The sequence below is a fragment of the Lissotriton helveticus genome, chromosome 5_1 (genome assembly GCF_964261635.1).
Source record: "Lissotriton helveticus chromosome 5_1, aLisHel1.1, whole genome shotgun sequence".
Classification (NCBI taxonomy): Eukaryota; Metazoa; Chordata; class Amphibia; order Caudata; family Salamandridae; genus Lissotriton; species Lissotriton helveticus.
Genome location: NC_136065.1, coordinates 1,536,791,735 through 1,536,815,748, shown reverse-complemented (window position 1 = coordinate 1,536,815,748; position 24,014 = coordinate 1,536,791,735). Strand labels below are relative to the sequence as shown.

General features: G+C 43.8%; 1 protein-coding gene across 1 annotated transcript in view; it reads right to left on the bottom strand.

Annotated features, from left to right (window-relative positions):
• The window catches only part of SLC26A9 (solute carrier family 26 member 9), a 251,682-nt gene that overhangs the window by 64,707 nt on the left and 162,961 nt on the right, over positions 1 to 24,014 (bottom strand). The window contains exon 10 of the mRNA XM_078644590.1: positions 2,416 to 2,529. Within this exon, the coding sequence (XP_078500716.1) occupies positions 2,416 to 2,529 (114 nt within the window). The remainder of the gene's footprint in view (positions 1 to 2,415; positions 2,530 to 24,014) is intronic.

Below are 24,014 nucleotides of genomic sequence, written 5' to 3'. Positions count from 1 at the left end.
CTCCGCCCTGGCCAGGAATCTAGGAGTCATGATCGACCCTACCCTGGGGATGAGTCATCAAGTAAACAGGACCATCTCTACCTGCTGGGGCATAATAAACATCCTGCGGAAGATAAAATTCTATCTCTCCCCTCAAGCCAGGAAGCAAGTAGTAGTTGCTTTAATAGGATCGAGACCAGACTACTGCAATGCCCTACTTCTGGGTATTAACAAGGGCCTCATAAGGAGACTCCAAATGGTACAGAATGCTGCAGCAAAATTTGTACTAGATCTACCCAAGCGGGCTTCGGCTACCGCTGCAAGGAAAAGCCTGCACTGGCTCCCGATAGAGTCCAGGATTGCCTTTAAGTCCCTCTGCCTGATCTATGGGGCTTTGGCCTCAAAGGGGGCTAGAGGCCTGAGGGAACTGTTGGTTCCCTATTCCCCTGCTAGAACTCTGCGTTCAGCTAACAAGTCCCTGCTGGCCTGCCCCCGTGTCCGCAGAGCCAAATGGGGTGGTAGAGCCTTCTCAACCTTGGCCCCTAAGTTGTGGAATGCGCTGCCAACTGAGATTAAATCCCTCCCCACTAAGCAAGCCTTCAGGAAGATGCTCAAAACGTGGCTATTTGCCAAAGCCTACCCCTAGCTCTGGATTTGCCTCTTTGATTCTCTTTGGTTAGGCGCCTTGACGCCTCCGGGCTAAGTTTGCGCGTTTATAAATTGCATTTCATTTCATTTCATTTCATTTCAATAACAGAAACATCAGTCAAACCCTTCACCCCTACCATTTACCAAATGGCAGTGCTCCTGAAGAACTAATCAGCAGCCCTTTCTTAACAAGGTCCTCAGTGAATCTTTAAAGGTAGCCCTGTCTTCATCCTCATTCACTTCACCGTCTAGCTCTTCAGCCTCCAGCCACAGGAATGTCTGGGGTAAGCTGTCCTCATTCTCCATCTTTTGGGAGGCATCAAAATAGATCCCACTGGCTTCAGTACTCATACTTACCCACACATATGTATCAAAGGCTCATTGTACACACACAGGATGGCAGCACAAAGTTCTGCTATTCACATAGTAGTGGAACTTTACAGCAGAGGACCCAGTAGGCCGCAATCCCACTAACACAGATAAAAGTTCTCTTCCACTATCAATAAAATACATGGCACGCGACCACCACCACATGACGTGCAACACCCAGGACAATACTCCTCTGCTTAATAGGAGGGCACGTTTGGTCCGACCCCCGTGGTCACACGGCAGGTCCTCGACTTCACATTTCCAGGGACAGGCCTAGGCCTCTGTGCACATGCTAGGTTGCCATGCTACCAAGGTCAAAATAAAAGTCAGGATACTAGATTCACATGCCGCTGGGCACTCCGGGCAGGGACACGATCATATACAATTCAGGGGACTTTTTCCTACAAACATATAGCCATTTTGAAGCTCTCAAACAATGGCTTTATTAGAATACAGCCCACAGCTGCCTAAGTGTGTTGGTCCTTTGATGATGATCTAGCTCCCCAAAAAAGCTAGCAGCGCTTTGTTACTAAAGCAGATTCAGAGCAGAGATTTAATTCTCACAGACAAAAAATACACATCCCTTAGAGGGGTATCCAGTGAATGATATTACAGTAGATCGTAAACCCCAAGCAGATGTCATCAAATAAAGAAATACTCTGGAGTGCTGAATGTAGGTGATCGTTAGTGATGCATGACTGGATAAAGAAAAGTGTTTTTTTCTACACTGTCAGACCCATTCAAAAAGTATGATGACTAGTTACACTTCTATGCTGTACATCACAAAGATCATTGAATGGAATACATTGAATCACACTTGTTCCAACCCTAAGGCCCTCTTATACAGGAAAGGAAGCTCGCCAATCTCCTAGCAATTGGCACATGAAGTTCTTAGTCTTGCTCCTTTTGACATTCGCAAGCTTCCTGTACTTCTGTGGAATTATACTCACTCCTTCATCACAGATGATATCCACTTCAGTAGAGACTTTCTCATTCTCACTCTACAGATCTCATCCATTTTAGCGGGGCATGCTCACTCACACTCCACTGGCATCTTACATGTTGATGGTGATTCATCTTCTCCAACGCTGACCTTTACACTTCATTTTAGTTTCATAAATCCCCACAACAAAGAGCTCACACATGATTGTGTCTCATGTAGTCCCAAAGTAGAGTCCTTAGAAATAGCAATTAGTCCCCTCTCAATCCTACACCCCGGCCCCTCCTTCATTTGAATTAGGCTGAGTCCCACTTTAGTGACCTTGTAATGTTCAATGAAGCATGTCTCTACCTCTACCATTTAAAAGCTGTTGGGACGAAATTGATAATGAGGACTCGGATTAAGCCAAGTTGGAAGCAATACAAATGCTGATTTAATTGACAATTGGTGTGCCAATTAGATGCCCTGCCATTGCTTACCTGAGATTTTCCTCCTGCACCATCCACGGCTAGCGTGACAGATAAGGCACAAGAGATCACGTGGATCAAAAAGAAGGATCCAAAGAAGTTGCCACAGCCAAGGGCCAGCATCTCCTAGAGGGAAGAGGGAGATTGATAAATACAAACAGAGCAGGCCCAAGGAGAGGTTGAAGCCCAAGACAAAAGACTGGAGGCTGGTGGTCTAATATGCATTGACAAAATAGTAATCACAAGACTCAGCATTGCAAAGGACAAGTGATTGCACAGTGTAGACCACTCAGAAGAGTGCTGAGGATAATGAATATTGGCAGGTGGGAATAATAACTCTCAAATGTCGCAATCTATTTATATACATTATCAAAACATACTAATACCATCCGCTTTGAAATTCATTTTTCAAATTAGAAGCAGAAGCATGATTTTATGAGTGAAAAGGCAGGCAAGGTTTTGTTTCAGAGATACAATAATACACCTCTGTTTAAAAAATGTACTAAAAGGTGTCTAAGTTTGCAAATTTCGTTTACTTGTTCCGAAGAAAATAGCAAAATGTAGATATGGCAACAGTTAAGGGAGTGTAGCTAAAATTACAGCTTTCAGTCGTTTAATGTTTAACCCCTGTAGGAAAAATAAAAAGAGAACAACATGCACTTCTGCTTCCTCAATACTATTACAAAATATACACTTAAGTAATCAATGATTTCCGTTGCCCACTTAATTGTTAAAGCATTTGTTAGGTACTATATCAGAAGTTCAGAAACAAGCTCTTGTTTTGTAAGTGTTCAGTCTGACCTAAATTGTTTTTGAAGTTCCTTGAATGTTTTAACAGAGAAAATCAGTGTGATAATGTGCTGTTGGGCCATTTAACTTAAATATGTTTTTCAGATCTCCCTTCTTTGAAAAATAACCCTTTGTGGCCTTTGGCTACTGATGGAGCAAGGATTCGTGAACTGGAGACTTGCTTGGATGTAATCCTCTCATATAATCTTGTAATGAAACATTAATAACGTTTGTAATATTCATTTTACACAACATTCATATTTTCTAGAAAAGGGGGAAGCTTGCCTATGTGTTTTACTAAAAAGTAACCCGAGTGCAATTAAAGATGGCTGCTAACGCGGGAAAATAAACTGCGCACGCGTAAGCTGCATGACGTCTTAACGCTTGGAGGGATAACTCTGCTTCTGCGCAATAGCATCTAAAATGTGCGCTTAAGAACTCACATGCTAAGCATCTGCTTCGCTGAAACTAAATTGTGTTCTATATTAATTGCTAATGCATAAATAGACTTTCTAAGTAAATTGGATTAGAGTAGAGATAGGTGGTATACAGTGAAATAATTTTATTTGAATTTAATACTTTGTCTTTTTGACCTCTCTATTAGTTCGTATTTGGGCCTGCTAAAGACACTAGGGTCTGACACCCACGTAAGGTTGGTGCATGCGCGGGAGAATCAACTCCGGAGCACCAAAGAGTAAATAGAATTAGAATAAGATCGCGGAAGAACCGAGGAGGAAGTTAGTATTAGAGAGGAATGAGACGTAGGCATCGAATCCAGAAGAGGTCATCTCTCCTGTCCTATCCTATTCTGAAGTACCTGTCACCTGAACTTTCTAAGGGGCCCATTAACTTTTGGCCAGAGGGGTCTGATTTTTGTACAATCCTTGGTAAATATAAATCTGTGTATTGTGTCAGTGTACCTTACTCTCTATCCTTTCTTTTACTGAGGTACTTGCCATTGAAAATCTTAATTTTAATTTAGGTAACGAATCTTACCTTTTCAGAATGATGGAGTTAACAATGTAATTTGTTTTGCTCTGATGATTAATTTAGATAAACATTTAAAACTTTCCAGAGTCTGATTTATTTAATAAAGAAATCAGGTAAATGAGACTTAGATCATGGTCACTAAATAAAATCAACTAAAATAGGTCCATTTGTCTTAGAAAGGGCTTCGTATTATAAATAGATTTAAGAATTGATAAGCAACGAATGTACAATTGTAGTCCTAAATTGTTTCCAGTGGTGTTCACTGATCAACATGAGTGAGTGTGTTTATGGACTCAAATGAGTATTTAGTGATAGGTGTACGCAGGTTGGTGGCCCACTGGATCACTACACAGCCAGGAGTGAATCAAGAGTGACAAAGGGGGCACCTTACACATCCTCAGCCATCTCAAGACCAAGTTTCCAAATAGGACATTGTGAACATAGTTCCACAATTCTGAACCATAAAGGGCTGAGGGATACAACTTGGCTTGTAAGACTTTACTGATAGTAAGACTGTTCTGCCACCATAAATGAGATAGAGTGGGTTAATCATCATTTATCAGACATTCTTTGGGATTTTGTTTTTGAAAAACCAAAAAACTTGCTGAGCAACTGCATGGAACATCATGACCCCTAAGAAAACGTACAGTTCCTTCACAGGAGCTGCAATGGTGGCGGTTCATTTGAAGGTGCAGAAGTCTCCACCAGGTAGGTAAATTCTTTAAATAGGGAGGAAATGATCTGCCAAGGGGGCGAAGGATGTAACCTCGCCACCCTCTTGGGACAGTGGACTGACCTCCAATCTTTGAATATCACCTAAATCTTTTTAGTAAGCTCATTCTGTGTGACAGCTATCAGGCGCTTTTTGTAAATATCAACTCCTGTGAATATTGTGGCAGCAATTTGGTTCCTGTTGCCCTCAATGACGCAGTTAAACCCTGGTGCAATCATGCAGCATAAAGGTACAGTGTTTGTGGCTATTACAAATATTCTTCCAAGCAGGAGTTGTACCTAGACTTGATCAAGACAATAGGTAAGGGGAAAGCTTAACCAGTGGTCTCGGGGCCTCTTCGAGTTCATACTCGCACTACCATTGATAGTTTCCTGGTATGAGCGGTTGATGTCATCTCCAAGGAGATTCGATTGGTGGAAAGAGGAGTTACTCTCACAGCTGAAGCTGTGACTCTCCTAGTAACACCGCCCTCTCTATCACTTTAATCTCTGCCACCTACCTCAGGGGGTCATCACAGTGCAGTCTTGTAGATGTTTGCCCTGTTCCGACTAGGGCTTGTGCTCCTATTGTGGGGAATGAGGTCGTTGTGAGTAAGCATGATAGCACAAGTGTAAAGAGTGTACGAAATTGTGTCATCCAAAACATACCCTCACCTGAATCTGGTCCTGCGGCCAAGAGTAGAAAGGGGGCTCCTAAATTGAAGGCGGGAACTAATAAATCACATGCCACCCATGCTAACCAGCATCTGGGGCTGTTAGCCCCTTGAGCCCTGGTAGCTCTATTTGGAACAACATTAGTGGGCCAATGAGTGAGCTACTTGATCTCAAACTCCGTCCACAGTATGATCATCATACTGAGATTGAGGATGTTTTGGGTAAAAGTAGCAATCGTGGGGTGGGATGTTTAACTGTCATGCCAATGGATGGGCTCAACATAAGCACAAGACCAAGAACCCATGTAATCTTGTCTGGAGCTCCAAGTGATGCCAACTTTAGTGATAATCGTACAAAGGAAAACAACTGTGATTTGACTATGCACGCCCCCACTGCCACCCCATCAGTGCAGAAATGTAATGGTTGTCCCAATCAAGAGAGACCGAGGAAGCCAGTACATCCCTCGCCAATGTTGTCAGGTCTCGGTTGGGAGGAGTGGGTGCTCTAAAAAGCAAAGATGGCCCACTTCCTCCATATGTTTCTTTAAACCTCCCACCTACCTTCGCCCCTTATGTTGTGGTACTTACTTGTGTTCCTGCTTTAACACAGGGAGCTAGGGAAGATCATCACACTCTAAGGAACAGTGTGAGCAATTGGCTGTCCCTCTTGTGAAGTTAAGGCCGCTCACTGGCAAAAAGGTTAATTTAATCAATCAATCAATATTTGTAAAGCGTGGCTTATCAGCCCAGGGGGTATCCAGGCCCTGTGTTAATTATGGTTAGAAGGGTTGACTGGGTGGGACCCTCTCCTAAAACACATGATAGGGATTGTGTTGTCATCAATTTTGATTGGGTATTTTCCCCACAGTTCTGAAGCTTTACAGTTTGATGGCTCGTTTATCTGCAGTCCAGGCCCTACCCTTGGGCTATTGCTATCAGTCGACCTTTGCCTCAGCTCCATCTTGGCCCAGTGGGAGTATCAGACGTTAATATAATAGGAATAGGAGACAGCCTGAGGTTAACAAATTTGTTTTAAAAACATCAAATAGGTTAGAGGCTCGGAGTGCTGATGCACTGGATTCACTCTCTTCCCCCAAAATAAGGCCAGTTTAAGTGACCAGGTCTTGCAGAACTTTAACCCAGCCCTCATATTCCGGGGCTTTGTTGTCTGGGATTCATGGTGTTTCCGGATTTGGTATACAACACTATACTACCTTTGGTCTGTTTCGTGTGTACGTGAGATTATGTGTAATTATGTGTAAATATAAATTCTCTCTTGTAATATTGTATAAAGTGACAAAAATGTATAATGTTGCAACAAGGGGGAATCATCCCTTGAGTACTAGAACCCTCACTCACCCTTGGGTGACATGCTTCATCATATGGGTTCCTCCTCCCAGCAGGAAAACCTGGTCCTGCTGAGGGCTACAACCTCCTCACTGTGAGGAGGGAGCTCAGGGATGTTTTTCTTATATATATGATGTTGCCTAGTGTTACTAGGATGCTAGAATCCCATATGTGAAGATGTAATGTAGTGAAGGTGCAGCGCAAACAAACAAATGTAAATGAGTGAGTATAAACGTGAACTTAAAACTACCTAGGGAGATGCAAGATTCTTGTCTTTATTGAATTGCTGTGTATGTATCAAAAGAAGGGGTAAAGAGAAAAGGATCAATTGTTGATCCTGAGGCTCAAATTACCATTCCAGAAAGGTAGAATGGAAGGTCCAACCAGAGTCAGAGCCCCAAATAGCAATTACTGACAAGAGGGACTCGGTTGTTCCTAAAGATCAAGGATGAAGAGTATGGTCAAATATAAGGGAAGAAAATAAATAAGAGGGTAGTGCTCAGTGGAGGGCTACCCTGAGAATCCCATTAGTTGGAATTGAATGGCCTCACACACCCTTGCGAGTGTCATGCTTCATCATCGGCCGTTGCTCCTCGTTGGACAGGCGGTGCAATGTCCAACGGGCTCACCTCTAGGAGGGGCTCTTTATCGGAGATCTTTTTTCCAACAGCCTGTGGGTGAAGTGTAAGTGAGGGGCCAAGTGAGGGGTGGATAGTGTAGGTGGGTGCGTTAAAATATAGCTCGAGGTACCGGAGATCAGTTTATTCTGGTGGTTCCCGTGCTATATGTTAAAACCAGTGGGTAGCCTATGATCGCCAGAAATAAGGTTCTGTATCACGATCTAGGACTACAATAAGTTCTGTGAGGTCGACATGTTTCTCGCTTTTGCAATTGAGCTGCAATTCTTCAGGACCTAATATAATATATACATCTATCTCAAGGGATGACCTAATAAAAGTATCAACCTTTAATACATATATTTATTTACTGTTGTACTACCTGGTTAGGACTGCTCTTGCCTAGAGGAGACAAAAGAAAGAGTTACCAAAATACAGAGTCAACAGTTTCCCATATTTGACCGTGAACACACTGTGGTTGTGTGGAGACAAGTGACTCTGTGGCAGTGACATTGAGTGCGCAGTGACCATTAAGTATCAACTGTAATCACATTTACCACATGTCACCTCTGAAATAAGATTTAAATTAAAATAGAAAATAAAATAAAGTAAAATAATTCAGCAGCAGTTTCTTCATGGTGTCTAAATAGTAAACATCCAAGGGGTTATGTAGTTACTCACCTAAAGGTCAAGGAGTACAGGTGTCAACAGTACCCGGTAGGTGTGACTTCAAGGGGGAGAGCCAATAGGAGTTTAATGGCTATAGGGGAGACAAAGGCACGCAATTCTGGTTTGTCAGTATTCCCTACAGGTCAAGACAACTCCAAGTTCTGAGAGAAGGGAGGGGGTGGGGTTATGGTTTATGCCTTATGATTTGTACTCTTAGTATTGGACATTATATTGTAGAGACACTCCTCTACCTTCAGTCATCTACTTAGTTTCAAGCACTCTGTAAGGCAAAGGTACACCCTAGATCTAGGGGAGCACCACAGTGTAGTTCAACCAAGCTCTACCGACATTTATCAAATGCTCTCCAGGTCGCATTGTAAGCTCGCCTGGTTGGTGTACCAAAAGCAGCGATGTACAAAAATCCGCGTTTGTAATGAACGCGCCAGATCCACCCAGTGTGTGCCTGAGTGAATGGCCATCCACATCGGCGCAAAAACGCACCCGCGTAGTATTCGTGATGTTGCCCGCTCACTTCCACTCCCAAACTCGGAGATTCAGAGGCAACCGTGCACGCGAACTGTCTGCACGAGGAGGCGCACACACACAGCCAGACAACATGTAAAACAAGTAAGTCTCTTTCTCGATGCGTCCTCAACTTAGAAGCACCATTACTTACTTCTCGAGGCCTTGGTCAGGACTGCTTTGCCTACCCATCGCTACCGGGATCCGGATAGTAGTGGATTCCTGGTAGTCGGATTGTTATATCGAAGGTAATGGGCGTTACCAGTGTGTCTAGTGTGTCACCTGACTAGTGGCGCTATCGTGGGCGCCATCTTGGAACGTGCAAATAACCCGATAGTTATTGAATTGCTCTCAATGGCAGGGTTAAAAAGGCAGTGAATAGAGCAGTATGGATTTAAAACTGCTCATTACAAATGGTCGACATGTTTCAGCCTAGTGATCAGTTATGTATCGATGGCTTTCTTCAGGACCAAATAAAGTGATGGTTATCGCTGCTGCTGGTTCAATAAAATGCACAAATTATATAGAAGTAAACATATCAATACGACACCAGTAATCCTTATGAAGTTGAGTCAGGATTTACTGGGATAATCCTCCTATGTAGGATAAGTCGCCTCACCTCCACCTGGCTACAGCTCAGGGGATGAGGCCCTGCTCAATCCGTCGGTACCTCGGCACTGAACAGAGCTGCTCCGGATTTGGGCCTACACATCCTTTGACGTATGATGCTAATGGGGTATTTTTAATATGAGGGCAAGTTTGTGCGATATGCCAGTTAGGACATTTGGAGATGTGGATCGGTGTGATATACTTACCTTGGGTGGAACATAACTGCCCCCTTTTGATGGGGGGGCTAATTAAGGATGGTTTTCATGGTACAACCACACACAAGGCTCATACTCTTATGAGCACAACATGGTGTAATACTATCAATAATATTTCAAATGTAAATTCCTCTGGGTAGGCTACCTTTGGTGTGAACAAGGATTTAGTACTGCTGGCATTGCATGGTACCTATCATTATTGAATCATAGTACTATTGCTAGTGTCCCCAGATTGGCTCTTGGAATGTCGCAGGAGTAAACAGCAAAATATTTCACCTGGATACGTTGGTATACCTCAAAATGTTTGCCATAATTTGCCTCCAGGATATATGGGAGACAGAGGAATCTTTCTTTTTAGATGCTAATGAGTCTTTCCTTAAAGGGCTGTCCTAAAGGCGGTTTGTTAACCCTGGTCTCACACTTCCTTGATTGCAGATCTGAGAACTTGTCCACAACTTGCTGTAATGTGCAAGCCATTTTATTTTCCTCACCAGTGGCTGGTGGTTTTATGGTATTGAATTTTTATAATGCAACCACTGGTCCCAATTACTGCAACATTGCAAGAGCTGGTTTTATTTTAATGGGAGATTTTAACATGCATCCATGTGTACATTGCTTTACTCTTAGTGACCAAATGTACACTGAAGCTGTTTTACACCTTGGGCATAGGAAAGCGGGAGCATGTTTGAACAATACTCTGGTGGAGTACAATTTGGAATGTGTCATGTCCACTTAATTTTGAAAGCCAGATGGTAGTTTCTCCCCTACTTTTGTTGGGCATGGTCTAAATTCCACACTAGATTTCATTTTTGTATCTGCATCTCTGCGGAATCTGTTAGACCCCTTTGATATGTATTTCTGGTTTTAGTGACCACTATTACATTTTCATCTGCATTAATAATCTGTCGGTTCAAGCCTCTTTACAAAGCACCATAATGTAGATTGACGGCAAAGTGATCAACAAGGGTAGAAGAGAAAAGTGGTCCAAAGTTCCTGAACAGTCTTGTGGTTTCTAAGGGGAAGGAAGTTGATCTGTGTTTGGGTGACTCGTTTGATGATGGCTTCTTGAGTGCTTATCATGAGATCGTGGTGGATGCTAAAGCTAGATTGTTTTTTCTTTCCAAACATGTGCTCAGCAAGAAACCTAGGTGGTTCAACAAAGATTTTTCAGGTGCTCATATATTGGTATTGTCCATGCTCAAAGTCCAGCCTAAAGACCAGTATATAATACTTTCTAGACGTGTTTTATACAACAAGGCAAAAGAGAGGAGGAAAAGGGAGCTCAGAGAGGACGTTTGGTCTGATTTGATGGAGGCCTCAACTAAGACTGACAGTAGTCAATTTTGGGAGATAGTTAACTGCCCTCTATTCAGCTGGCATGGAGCTCATGCCATTTCCTCCCATATCTCTCCTGAGAAATGGATTGAGCACTTTGAAGGCATTTATGGTTCTGAGTATTGCGCTTCCTCATAATGTGCCCTGTGCCCCCAGTTTTAGTAACACAACTGGGTAACCTAACATTTGATGTGGAGGAGTGGTGTTAGCAATAGAATGCATGAAAGTCGATAAGCCCCCCGGCCTTCATGGAATCCCCGCCGATCTGTTTGATGTTTAGTTTGTGGTCCCCAATTTTAACTCTACTATTTAATATGGATGTACGTACTGGTTTACCGCGTTAATGGTCCCAGTCTATTATTGTCCCTGTATATAAAAAAAGGGTTCTAGAGACCTTCCCTGCTGTCATAGGCCCATTGCTTAGATAGACTCAGTCATCATAGTAATGGCTGGATGATTTTAGAAAAGCCATGCCATAGGCCAAGGACAGGCCTGTTCTATCGGATTTGGAGTATGGTTTCCGACCGGGCCTGGGTACTTGTGATCAATGTTTACATTTCTACATGGTGATCAACAAGTACACTGTGGCCAAACCAGCATAATCGCTTATTGCATACATGGACCTATCTTCCACCGTTGATAAGGTGAATATATCTAAACTTTGGCAGATTTTGTTGGATATGGGCTTTGACACAGCCATTGATAAATTTCTTAGTGAGTTACACAAGGACATGACAGCAGTGGTCCGATACAATATGGATGGGTCTTGTACAATTTATTTTCACTTGAGGAGTGGGGTTAGACTGGGATGCACAATGGCCCCTTTTCTGTTCACTTTGTATGTGATTGACTTGGGGATCAGGTTACTTGATAAGTAGGTGGATTGCCCTTGAATAGGATCTCGTCAGATCCCTGCAGTGCTATATGTAGATGATACCATTTCGCTGGCAAGAACTGCCCTGGGACTCCAGCTATTGCTTGACCGTTTCGTTTTATATATGAATAGTTTAGATCTCTCAAACCACAGGTAATGGTGCTGGGACCCAAAAGGACCAACCTGAGATCTTTTCATATTCAGGGCAATAGGCTCCCTTGACAAAATCCAAGAAATTATCTCTTTCAAGAACTATCGGAGCACTCTTCTCTTCTTTCGCCAGACTTGACAGCAAACCACTGAGTGCCTCGATTAAGATATATCAGGCCAAATCTGTTCCAGTAACAACCTATGGAAGTGATGAATGGGATCTTCAAGAGGTTGAACATAGGTTTTCTAGGCATTTACTAGCGGTTCTCACACTTTGATTAGGTGGATCAATATCTGGATGTGACTACAAAACCACCTAGGCAGAGAGATAATCAAGGACTGCCTGGAACTTGATGGGTGAAGGTCAGGTAAATGGCTGACGTATATACAAGATATTTTTGACAAATTAGGTAGGCCCGCCCTGTTTGAGCTGCCTTCTTCTTTCTCAAAAGCTGATATCGCCTGGACTCTGGAAAATGTCTTATTATGAAGGACAACTGAGAGGGAGGCTTGGAGACAAGTTAAGCAAGTTGTTTTACCATTTATAATCTCTTGAGTACCAAATGAAAGCACACCACACAAGGTATATATCAAATATATATGTATTTATTCTAAACACAACCCCTCTGCACTCTTTATGAGGTTAGAGGTAAAAGTACTTAATTAGCATACGATAAGTTGCACAATATACGTTATGCCCTAGGGGCCTCACAAACCATATACTAAAATAGTGGTATAAGAACCATGTGAGGAATAGAAAGCAGGTCTAGGGCCTGTGGAATCGCTGGGGCTGCCTAGACCCACCAAAGGGTGGGATGTAGGAGGCCCACGGGCGACGCGTGCAGTGTCTAAACACAGCCGCGGAGAACGAACAAGTTAAAATTTTAAAGATTAAGGGCACTTTTAGGTGAACTACGAGGGAACTCTTTTAGACTAGGGCACTTCGAGAGTCAAGACCCACGGAAGCACCGGAGTACTCCTGTTACCTCACCCAGGGAAGCCGGGTGCATTGTTTTGGTAAAGCCAAACCAAAATTAGCATTAACCGCAAGGATTATAATCCACCCCCCCCAAACGCAGGGACATTAAACTAACCTTGACCAGTTGAGTCTTCATGTTCTAAGTGGGAATATCTGGAGAGTCCATCTGCATTGGCATGGTTACTCCCAGGTCTATGTTCCACTGTATAGTCCATCCCCTGTAGGGAAATGGACCACCTGAGCAGTTTCGGATTTTCACCCTTCATCTTTTTTAGCCACAAGAGGGGCTTATGGTCAGTCTGAACTGTGAAGTGAGTACCAAACAAGTATGGCCTCAGCTTCTTCAGGGCCCAAACCACAGCAAAGGCCTCCCTCTCAATAGCTGACCAACGTTTCTTTCTAGGGGTCAGCCTTCTGGTAATAAAAGCTACTGGCTGTTCCTGACCTTCTTCATTCAATTGTGATAGCACAGCCTGACCCCAACTCAGAAGCATCTGTTTGAAGAATAAAATATTTGGAGTAGTTAAGACTTTGCAGAATTGGTGCAGTGCACATGACCTGCTTCAGGTCATCAAATGCCTTTTGACAGCTGACTGTCCACTGAACTTTCTTAGGCATTCTTTTAGAAGTTAAGTCATTCAGGGGTGTCACAATGGAACCATACCCCTTGACCAATCTCCTATAGTACTCATTCAGGCCCAAGAAAGCTCTGACCTGTGTCTGGGTGGTTCGAGCAACCCAGTCCATTATGGTCTGGATTTTGCTCTGCAATGGTTGAACCTGGTCTCCACCTACAGGGTGGCCCCGGTACATAACCTGACTCTGCCCTATAGGGCACTTAATAGCCTTGATAGTTAGGCCTGCTTTTTGCAGGGCCTCCAAAACATTTTTCGCGGTCGATCAGGTGATCTTCCCAGGTGGAGCTAAAGACAGCAATATCATCAAGATAAGCTGCACAGTAGTCATCCAGGCCTGAGAGGACTTTGTTCACCAACCTTTGAAATGTGGCAGGGGCATTTTACAGACCAAAGGGCATCACAAGGGGTTGGAATTGCTGTCTTTGGCTTGGCATCATCAGCTAGCCTGATTTGCCAGTAGCCAGCTGTCAGATCAAAAGTGCTCAGATATTTGGCAGAGGCCAACTTATCTATGAGCTCATCTGCTCTGGGTATTGGATGGGCATCTGTCTTAGTGACAGCATTGAGATCTCTGTAGTCTACACAAAACCTCATCTCTCTCTTACCACCCTGGGTGTGAGGTTTTGGCACTAGGACTACTGGACTAGCCCAAGGGTTATCTGAAGGTTCAATCACTCCCTGTTCCAACATTTTCTGGACTTCTGTCCTGATACAGTCCCTGACATGATCAGGTTGCCTGTAAATCTTATTTTTAACAGGCAGTCTTTCCCCAGTGTCCACTTCATGAGTGCACCAGGTAGTCTGACTTGAAAACATATGTCTGTAGGCCTGCAGAACTTGTCTGCAGTCACTCTGCTGCTGGTCAGTGAGGCTGCCTGCCAAGGCTACACCATCAACTGACCCATCATCAGGGTTCTGAGAGAGCAGGTCTGGGAGAGGGTCACTCTCTTCCTCCTGTCCGTCATCAGTAGCCATGAGCAAGCCCATGTCTGCCCTGTCAACATATGGTTTCAGTCTGTTGACATGAAGCCCACTGTAGGGGCTCCTGGGAGTTCCAAGGTCTACCAAATAGATGAACTCTCCCTTCTGTTCAACAATAGTGTGGGGGTACACTCCACTTGTCTTGGAGAGCTGCTGGGGCCACTGGCTGCAGCACCCACACTTTCTGTCCTGACTGGTAAACAGTCAGCACAGCCTTTTGGTCATACCAGGCTTTCCATAATTCCTGACTGGCCTCCAGGTTTTTGATTGCCTTTTTCATGTACTCAGCCACCCGGGAGCGGAGACCAAGTACATAGTCCACAATGTCATGTTTAGGGGGTTTGAGAGGTAACTCCCATCCCTCCTTCATTAGACATAATGGACCTCTGACAGGGTGCCCAAACAGAAGTTCAAAGGGGCTGTAACCAACCCCCTTCTGAGGAGCCTCCCTGTATGCAAATAAAATGCAGGGTAGCAGGATATCCCATCTCCGCATGAGCTTTTCTGGGAGACCCTTAATCATACCCTTCAAGGTCTTGTTGAACCTTTCAACTAGACCATTGCACTGTGGGTGATAGGGTATGGTGAACTTATAGTTCACTCCACAATCCTTCCACATTGCAGTCAAGTAACTAGACACAAAGTTTGCACCTCTGTCTGATACAACCTCCTTAGGGAAACCCACTCCTGAGAAAACTCCCAATAGGGCTCTTGCCACAACAGGGGATGTAGTGGTCCTAAGTGGTATAGCTTCTGGGTATCTGGAGACAAGATCCACTATCACCAGAATAAACCTGTGCCCAGAGGCTGTTTAGGGATCCATTGGTCCAACAATGTCAATGCCAACTCTTTCAAAGGGAACCACCACAGGTAGTGGTAGAAGGGGGGCCTTTGTAGTGCCACCTGCTTTGCCACTGGCTTGGCAGGTTACACAGGAGCGACAAAACTCCTTTGTGTCTTCTGACATGTGGGGCCAGTGAAAGTGAGGGACAAGCCTGTCCCAAGTCTTGTTCTGGCCAAGATGTCCTGCTAAGGGAATATCATGGGCTAGTGTCAAAAGGAAGCCCCTGAATGCCAAAGGTATGACCAACCTCCTGGAAGAACCAGGCTTGGGGTCTCTAGCCTCTGAATACAGGAGCCCTTCATCCCAATAAACTTTATGGGTTCCACTAGCATTCCCTGCAGCCTCAGCAGTAGCTTGCTGTCTGAGGGGTTCAAGAGAAGGGCAGTCCAACTGCACCTGCCTCAGATCTGCCCTGGAAGGTCCCCCTGTCCCAAGAAACTCAACCTGATGAGGTTCAAGCTCGTCTAGGACAGTTCCTTCTTCAGGCTCACAATCAGCTTCCTCAGAAGGCTGATCCTCACTCTGAGGCAGGGGGGAAGGCACCGCCTTAACCCTACTGCTCCTTTTCCTGGTAGGCAACTGGTCCATTATTCCAGAATCCAGTGCCTGTTCAGTGTTGCAATTTGTGACCTGTGACCTAGTCACTGCAAGAACATGTGCTGAGATACCTAACATTTCTGCATGTGTCCTAAACACCACTTCAGACCAGGCTGAAGTCTCTAGGTCATTGCCAAGCAAACATTCTACAGGGAGGTCTGAACTAACAATAACCTTCTTAAGGCCAGTTACCCCTCCCCAGGAGAAATTAACAACTGCCATAATATGTGTGGTAGTGACATTGCGGGCATTGGTCACTTGGTAGGTTTCACCAAGTATGATCTGTCCAGGGTCCACAAAATCAGGTATCACCATTGTGACACTGGCACCTGTGTCCCTGTAGGCCTGAACCTGTTTCTCATTGACTAAAGGAGTTTGTCTGTACTTGCCCGGGTTACTGGGACTCACAGAGGAGGACATATCCATGCCTCCACCACAGATCAAAATAGCTTGGGTTGGTGTCCTGACTAGGCCAGAACCCATCTCAGTTCCCAGGGTTAACCCTACTACACCCTTCTGTTGAGAACCACCACATGGAGCTGAACTAGGGGGAACAGTTGCCTTAGGGGCAATGGTGGCTGGAGCTGTCTCCTTTTTGGCACAATCACTAGTCCAGTGAGTATTAACTTTACAAATCTTGCACCAAGGTTTCTTTGGACCTTCTTTCTTTTTGGATTGTTGGGTACCCCCACCATTAGAAGCTTTTTGGAGACCTTGTGAAGAATTCTGGTCTTTAGCTTTCTCCCCACCCTTTTGGTCTTGCTTCTTCTGGTCACCACTTTGGTTCTGTACCTTCTGCTTCACCCTGGTTCTGACCCATTTGTCTGCCCTCTTACCCAATTATTGTGGAGAGGTCAAATCAGAGTCAACCAAGTGCTGATGCAATAGCTGGTTCTGACAATTATTAAGAATCTGTTCTCTCATAATAAGGTTATACAATCCTGTATAGTCACTTACTTTACTGCCCAGTAACCAGCCTTCCAGAGCCTTAGTAGCACAATCTACAAAGTCAGTCCAGTCCGGAGTCTGTGTCTTCTGGGTATCCCTGAACAGCAACCTATACTGTTCAATGGTTAGGCCAAACCCATCTATTAGAGCACTCTTCAGGACATTGTAATTGTCAGCATCATCTTCTCTGACAGTGAGGAGCTTATCTCTACCTTTGTCTGCAAAAGAGAGCCACAAGATTGCTGCCCACTGCTTAGGGGGTACCTACTGTACTTTGCAGGCCCTTTCCAGAGCAGTTATCCATGTGTGGATGTCATCCCCACTCTGGTAGGGAGGGACAATCTTGCTTAGGTTTTTATGGTCATAAGACCTATCCCTACCAATAGGGATTCTGCTGCCATCAGAGGGCTCTAGCCCTGCTAATTTTCTCTCTCTCTCTCAAGAGCTAGGGTCTCTTTTTCAAGGGCAACTTCTTGCCTCTTGATTCTAAGCTTGACTTCTCTCATTCTAGCTTCATGCTCTCTTCTCTCAGGGGAAGTTCTCCTCCTGTGAGATGAGGCAGAGGACCCTATTGATGAACCAGAATGGTGAGATTCCCCTGAGAGATATCTCTGTCTTCTAGTACACCAGTAGGCCTACTTGAGGGGATGAAGGAATGCCCACTGTGGCCATCTCCACCTGCAGGTAGCCCTGTGTCTTCCAGGTGGGGTTCAGGAACCACCTCCTGGTCTGCATCCTCATCATCCTCAGAGTCCTGGTGGGGAGCCCTACTAGGATCCTCTTCTGATGATGGATGGCCCCCATTCCTATTACCCTGAGTATCTGGATCTGATGCGTTTGCTAAGTCATCTGCCACTAAGATATTTATCAGGTGTTGGGTGGTGGGACTCTGTCCTTGCTTTAATTTCTTTATGGCACACAACCCTCTCAACTCTTGGTGAGAGAATGTGTCATATTTAGATGTCTGCTCCTGGCTGACATCTGGCAGAGAGGCACTAGCTCCTGCCCTTAAAGCCATGATTAGTGAGGTGTGGTGTGTGCACCTACCTAAACTACTTGTTTTCCTACTAGAACCTCTCTAGGAGTTGTAGTCAGGGTGTGCTAAGCCCTTACCACCTACAACTTCTAAGTTCAGTAGAACTTATGCATTATAAGTCTTGATTCATATGTACCTACGCAACCCATGCAAGATATCAAGATTGGCTTCAGTGCAGACCAGCAAGGTCTGAGGAACATCTCTTTTGGGAAGAAGTTGGAGCAAGCCTGGAGCAACGAGGAAAGCAAAGTAAATCAAGGATTGTTCTTCTTGGGGACTCACTAGACAACGGACTAGGAACCGCAATGACGCATCAAGCAGAAATGCACAAAGCAGGCCCATTGGACTCTCGTGGAGTGTGGGCCTCTGAGCTTCGGTGCAAAAGGTGCTCGGTGCTGGGGCTTCAAGCACCCCAATGCACAACTTCGGAATACCTCGGGAAGTAGGTGCAGCTTGCAAAATGCATGATGTCCAGGAGTTCCGGTCCCACGTCTCTCGTGTCTGCCACAGGTCTCAGCTTTGCTAGGAGCGCAGGTCAGCATTAGAGATGTCTGGCAGTCCATGTCCTGAGTCGCGGATTCTTCAGGAGCCGGCGGGAGCCTCAAAAATGCAGACTGGCAAAGTTGCAGTTGGTGCCTGTCTGGACAGGGTGGTCACTCCTTGACCACAAGGGAGATTTCTTCCATCTTCCAGTCGATATGGAATGTCGAAGGTCCAAGACATATATTGCAGAGTTTCGTCCAGGGTAATCTAAAGTCCTAGGGACTGGGGTTCTATACTTATAGTAAGTTTAGGGGTTGGACTAACTCTGAGGTGGCTTCTATGAGTGGACCTGGGGAGGGGGTGGTTACACCCCTTCCCCTTTGTCCAGTTTCGCACCAGAGCTGGGGCTGAATTCCCTAGCAACCGGTTTGCACTGGGAAATGGATGGAGCACCTTGTGTGCCCCAGGCAGTGTCTGAAAAGCATTCACTGAATGCAACCCTCCCTGCCCCAATACACTAAAGCCTGTCTGGGGAGGTGCCAGCACCTCCCTGGACAGGAAACCTATTGTCCAAGCCTCCCCTGCCGGAGTTTCGTCCAGCAGCAGGAGGGCAGACTCGTGTCTGTGGCAGCAGCATCCATTTTGTGATGCTGGGGCTCTGTTTAACTTTAACCGGGTTTACCAGTAACTACATGTCTTCTCCCTCTAGAAGGGTGGAATGCTACCCCCGCCGCCAGAACTGGCGGAGTGGGGGTAGTATTCCAAAGTGTTTGACACCTTACACAACATGTTTTGATGAAGCCAAACCAAAGTTAGCATTAACCGCGAGGATTATAATGCATTTAAGAGTATATGGTATGGCTATATCATAGAACAGCTACAAGCAGATGGTTCCGAAAGCTGCAGAGGGGCTCAGCTCATGCTAGGCTGTAATGCCAGAAACCGGTCCCCGGAAGCTTGTTTCCTTCCCAGTGTAAGAATTGGCTTTTGTAGTTTGGTTTGCCCTGTTCCCATCATGCACTGGGACAGGAACAGACTAATTTGCATACAGCCAGGTTCTGAAACTGGGATGGTGCAATGAGCTAAAAAACGGTGTTGGATCTAGCCCTGATCTCTTGACTGGGTGAGAGTATTCTGCTTAATTCAGAGACTCTGTCCCTCACCACCCCTTGTTGTAATTAATCCAGGATTGTCAAGGCCTGCCATAGGAGTGACTTATAGGTTAATATGTGTCTATATATGTATATATAGGTTTACTATATCTAAGTAAGGAGTGATTACACCACCTTACCCAGGCTGTAAGTACAGACCTGTGGTGTCAGTTTGGAAGGCTAACCAGGGTTGGCACAATACATGCACAATACATGCTGCAGCCCCTGGTAGGACTAGGGTGCACCTATGCCCTGGGTACCTAGAGTACCATATACAGAGGCTCACAGGGTGACCCAGTAACCAATCTGGTATGTACCTAAAGTACATGGTATCAATTTAGAGAGAGAACAGCTGGGCTGTGGGCCTGATTAGCAGGGCCACAGCCATACTAAAGCTGAAAAACCAGTGGATCACAGCAGAAAGTGGGGGTAACCATAGCAAGCAGACCCTACTCTCCTACAGAGGCTACTGAGTTGGAGAAACCTCTGGTTCGTTGGCATTCACTGATTGTAGTAAGTCCCTCCACTGAACCTTACTTGCTCAGTACTTTGAATGTCCATCATCGATTTCTTCTTATAAGATTATGTTTAACCAGTTCCACATGATGTTGGCATTCCCTAAACCCGGTGTGTGGGATACAAAGCTAAGTCCCTGTAACTGTGATAATTGTTCTCTTCAGGATCTCCTGCATTTTGTTTTTTTTCTGTTGATTATATGAGATCCCTCAAAAAATTTGTCAATTGCCCAAGTTGAAACCTTTGCACTTTGTTCAGTTTAAATCTGCTTTAATGTATATACCGTTACTTCCAGATGTACATTCAATTTATGCTGTTGCTTGCTTTCTCGCCTCATCCTTGAGGCTGAGAGAGTTGTTTGACGAGTGGAGTGATTGTATTTGAGCGTTTTATGCACCCTTGGGCGAAGTTGATCTCACATACAATGTATTTTATCATGCTTCCCTGTCCTGATTATAATCATGTTTCTCAAACGTTTTATATGACTATTTATTTGTTCAAAATTATGTGTAAGATGCTTACCTGAGGCATTAACAGTCGGGCTTATATATGGTGGTTTAAACATATTGTTTGTATAGCTTTACTGCAAGGCTGCCAATGGTGGAACTGTCTTAAGTAATACAGATTTTAACAACTAATTTATTTTTCTAATATGTATTCCTTTATAGGGTTTTAAGTGATGTAAATTCCTAGCCGACCTACCTGCAGTGCTGGAAGTAGAAAGAAGTGCAAGCCCCAGAATGAGCGGCAGGAAAGTAGCAAGTCTTTTATATGCCGATGACCTTGTGATAATTGATCAAACTGAACTTGGGCTCCAAAGGAAATTAAATGCTTTTAAAGAATACTGTGAGGCAAAGTTTTTAGTTGTAAATATGGATAAAATGAAGATTTTATGTTTTGGTAAGAGAGATAAAAATTTTAGCTGGTATTTAGGATAAACAAAATTGGAAATAGTAAAATAATATAAATACCTGGGCCTTTGGTTCAACAGCTCCCTAAAATGGTGTACTCACTTAGAAGCCCAAGAAACGAAAGCTTTTTCATCCATCTGCGGGCTGAAAAAATGTAATAAAGACTATGGGGATATGGTGCATAAACCTATGTTAAAAGCTTATGAAGCTATGATCTCACCCCAAGTACTATGGGGCAGAAGTCCTCCGTCTAAGTGGTAAAGGAGGGTGGGATCGGGAGGAGGGTAAGGCCCTAAAAATGCTATTGTCCCTACCAAGCTCTGCAAAGATCCAGGCAATCAGGATGGAGTTAGGAACAATAGCATGGAACAGCCAGGTCCAAATGTCTTTGGTAAGATTCTGGAAACGCCAGAACCCAGGGGGAGTGCAGAAAGTCTCACACTGGTGTAGCGAGGAGATCCGGCACAGTAGGTTAAAATGGGCAAAGGAAGCGAGAAGGAAAATCCAGGTAATAACAGGGACTTTAAATGTGAGCTCAATACAGCACCCCCTGGATGTAGAATTTACAAAGACGTCACTCAGGTACCAAGGCACGGAGCAGTCAAGGAATAATGACCTAGAGTATCTGAGGAAGAAAAAATCAGTCCAATGAATAATAAACTCCTGGGTAAATGCTGCATGGTATCCATACCTAGAAACTTTGCCAAACCATGGGCTTCGGTGCGAAATCCTAGGGATACGAATTGGCATTGCTAGATTGCCCGGCAGTTTTAGAAGTGAGAAAATAGTTTTTACGCCCAGCATTTTTGAAATATGGAATAAGGTCACGAGCCCAAGCCATTGTGTTACTGACAGAAATGATAAATCTTGACATTGCTATTGCACTAGGAAGCTACATGAAAGGCTTAAATCGTTTTGTATGGGATAAACTGAAGCAAGGCTAAACATTTTTTCTATTCTCAAAATCCCTTATTCTGAGTACGTAAACATCGAAGCTTAAGGAACAGTCATAGATCCAATGGTTTTAATCAACTGCTGCTAAAAAGGAAGGATGTGGATAATGAATCCCCTTTTAATGAGAGTATCAACGATACAGCAGACTAATAATTTTTATGCTATTTTAATTATTTAATTGTGTATATAATATTGAAATGTTGATGCCACCAGGGAAGAAGGTGGTCACCGGTCCCCTTTTTAACAAAGTATTAAGCAAAATTAATTCTGAGGAATTAGATGTTTTTATCTGTTCATGTGATCTTTTTGTGTATGGTTTTATTGTTTATGAGATTTTTTTGTGCTTAAAGACTACGGTCTAAATAAACAGAGTTCTCTCTCTCTAGTGATGTAAAATTATCATTGTTAAGACTATTTAGTTCTATTTTATAGACGGGGATTTAAGGTGTATTTTCTTTTTATTGATTGACGTATGCATTCATGTTTTATGTACTTTTATGGTCTTATATAGACTGAACAAAGTTATTATTTCAAAAATAAAAAAATTGCGTGTTTCACATGGTATTGTCACTGAGCCCAACTAATAAATAATCAAAATGAGTTGCTATTTCAAACAGCTATCCCTGCCAGGTAGATGACTCCGCTGATGGTTTTATGTAGGCAAAGGATAACATAGTTGGTTTTACTAGTATAAATTAATCGTTAATAGCCCTTACACAGATCTGAGAATCCCTCAAGAAGGTTTCTAAAAATAAAGCTGTATTGTCAGCAAATAAAAGAGTGATTATTTTTTGCAGTCTATATGTGAGGCATCAGAGAATCTGTGTCAGGACCAAGATAGACCTTTGCTGTACCCCTGCTTTAACTTTAAATTCACCTGTAATTTTTAAGTGAGCGAACCCTCCTTATGTGTAGGGGTGGCCGCAGGACTTGGCTGCTTTTCATTACATTGTTATTAGTAAAAGCTAGTTTTTTTTAAATGAGAATTGAGATTTTATCTATTCCTGGGGCTTTGCTCAACTTTGGACAGTGGAGTGCTAGACAGACTACTTGCAATGTGAACGGCTCAAAGGGGACTCCTTATTTGTTTGTGATCTCTCAGGTTTTAGATGGTTCTGCAGTACCCTTAAGGAAGCTGATCATGGAATGGCGGTGTCCTAGGATGACAGTGCATTAAGGAAGAAGTGTAGTGCCTACGACATCAGGATGCAGCACATTTGCTCTTGAATGTTGTGAGATGACAGAGGGATTGTCATTTGTTTCTATGTCCATTGAGTAGAGCCAGTCACTAAATTCAATTCCTTTTTTTGGACTTGAAAATTTGTATTTATATTCCTAGTAGTTTAGATAAAGCAGTCGTAGTCTGCCTAATTTGACGCTGGTCAAAGAGTATCTTTTGAAATTCACATTCTTCCTATGATTTGTATTTTGCTTAAAGTTTATAACCTATGTTTTGCACATTTAATAAGAAAAGGCTTAATTGAAACTAGTAGTGCCTCGTCGTGTGAGGTATGGCCAGAGATAGCTAACAGGTCTTGGAGACAAAATTCCTATAATAGTAGGATAGAATTAAATATCTGAAGCAAGGTAAGCAGCAAGACAAATGATTAGAATATCATGCTCATTCTCTCACTCTCCAAACATTGAATCACAATCGTGTCATGAACTGATGAGTTTTGTGGAAACGTCTTTCATGTCTTTTTGGTCAGTGAGAATGGGATTGGCCATGATCCAAAGGAGGATCATCCATTGAAACTCTTAATCCACAGTCTGCAGATAACAAGGTGATATGGTGTCAGATATAACTCAGGGATGCCTCAGATTGCATTATGTTAGATACACAATCCCAAGGTGCATAATGGAGGCTAACACCTCCTGCTGCTATTTTCTTATTTTCTCTATACTCCCTGCACAATTCCATCAATTCCATCCATCCCAGCTGACATCTGATTCAGCTATTCTAAAGCCACCAGCTACATGTTATACTGCATTCTGCAATTATATAAACTGAAAGGATGCACTCATCTGTACTTCTGCTCCAGTGTTGTTTGATGGTTGAGCAAAGGATTGA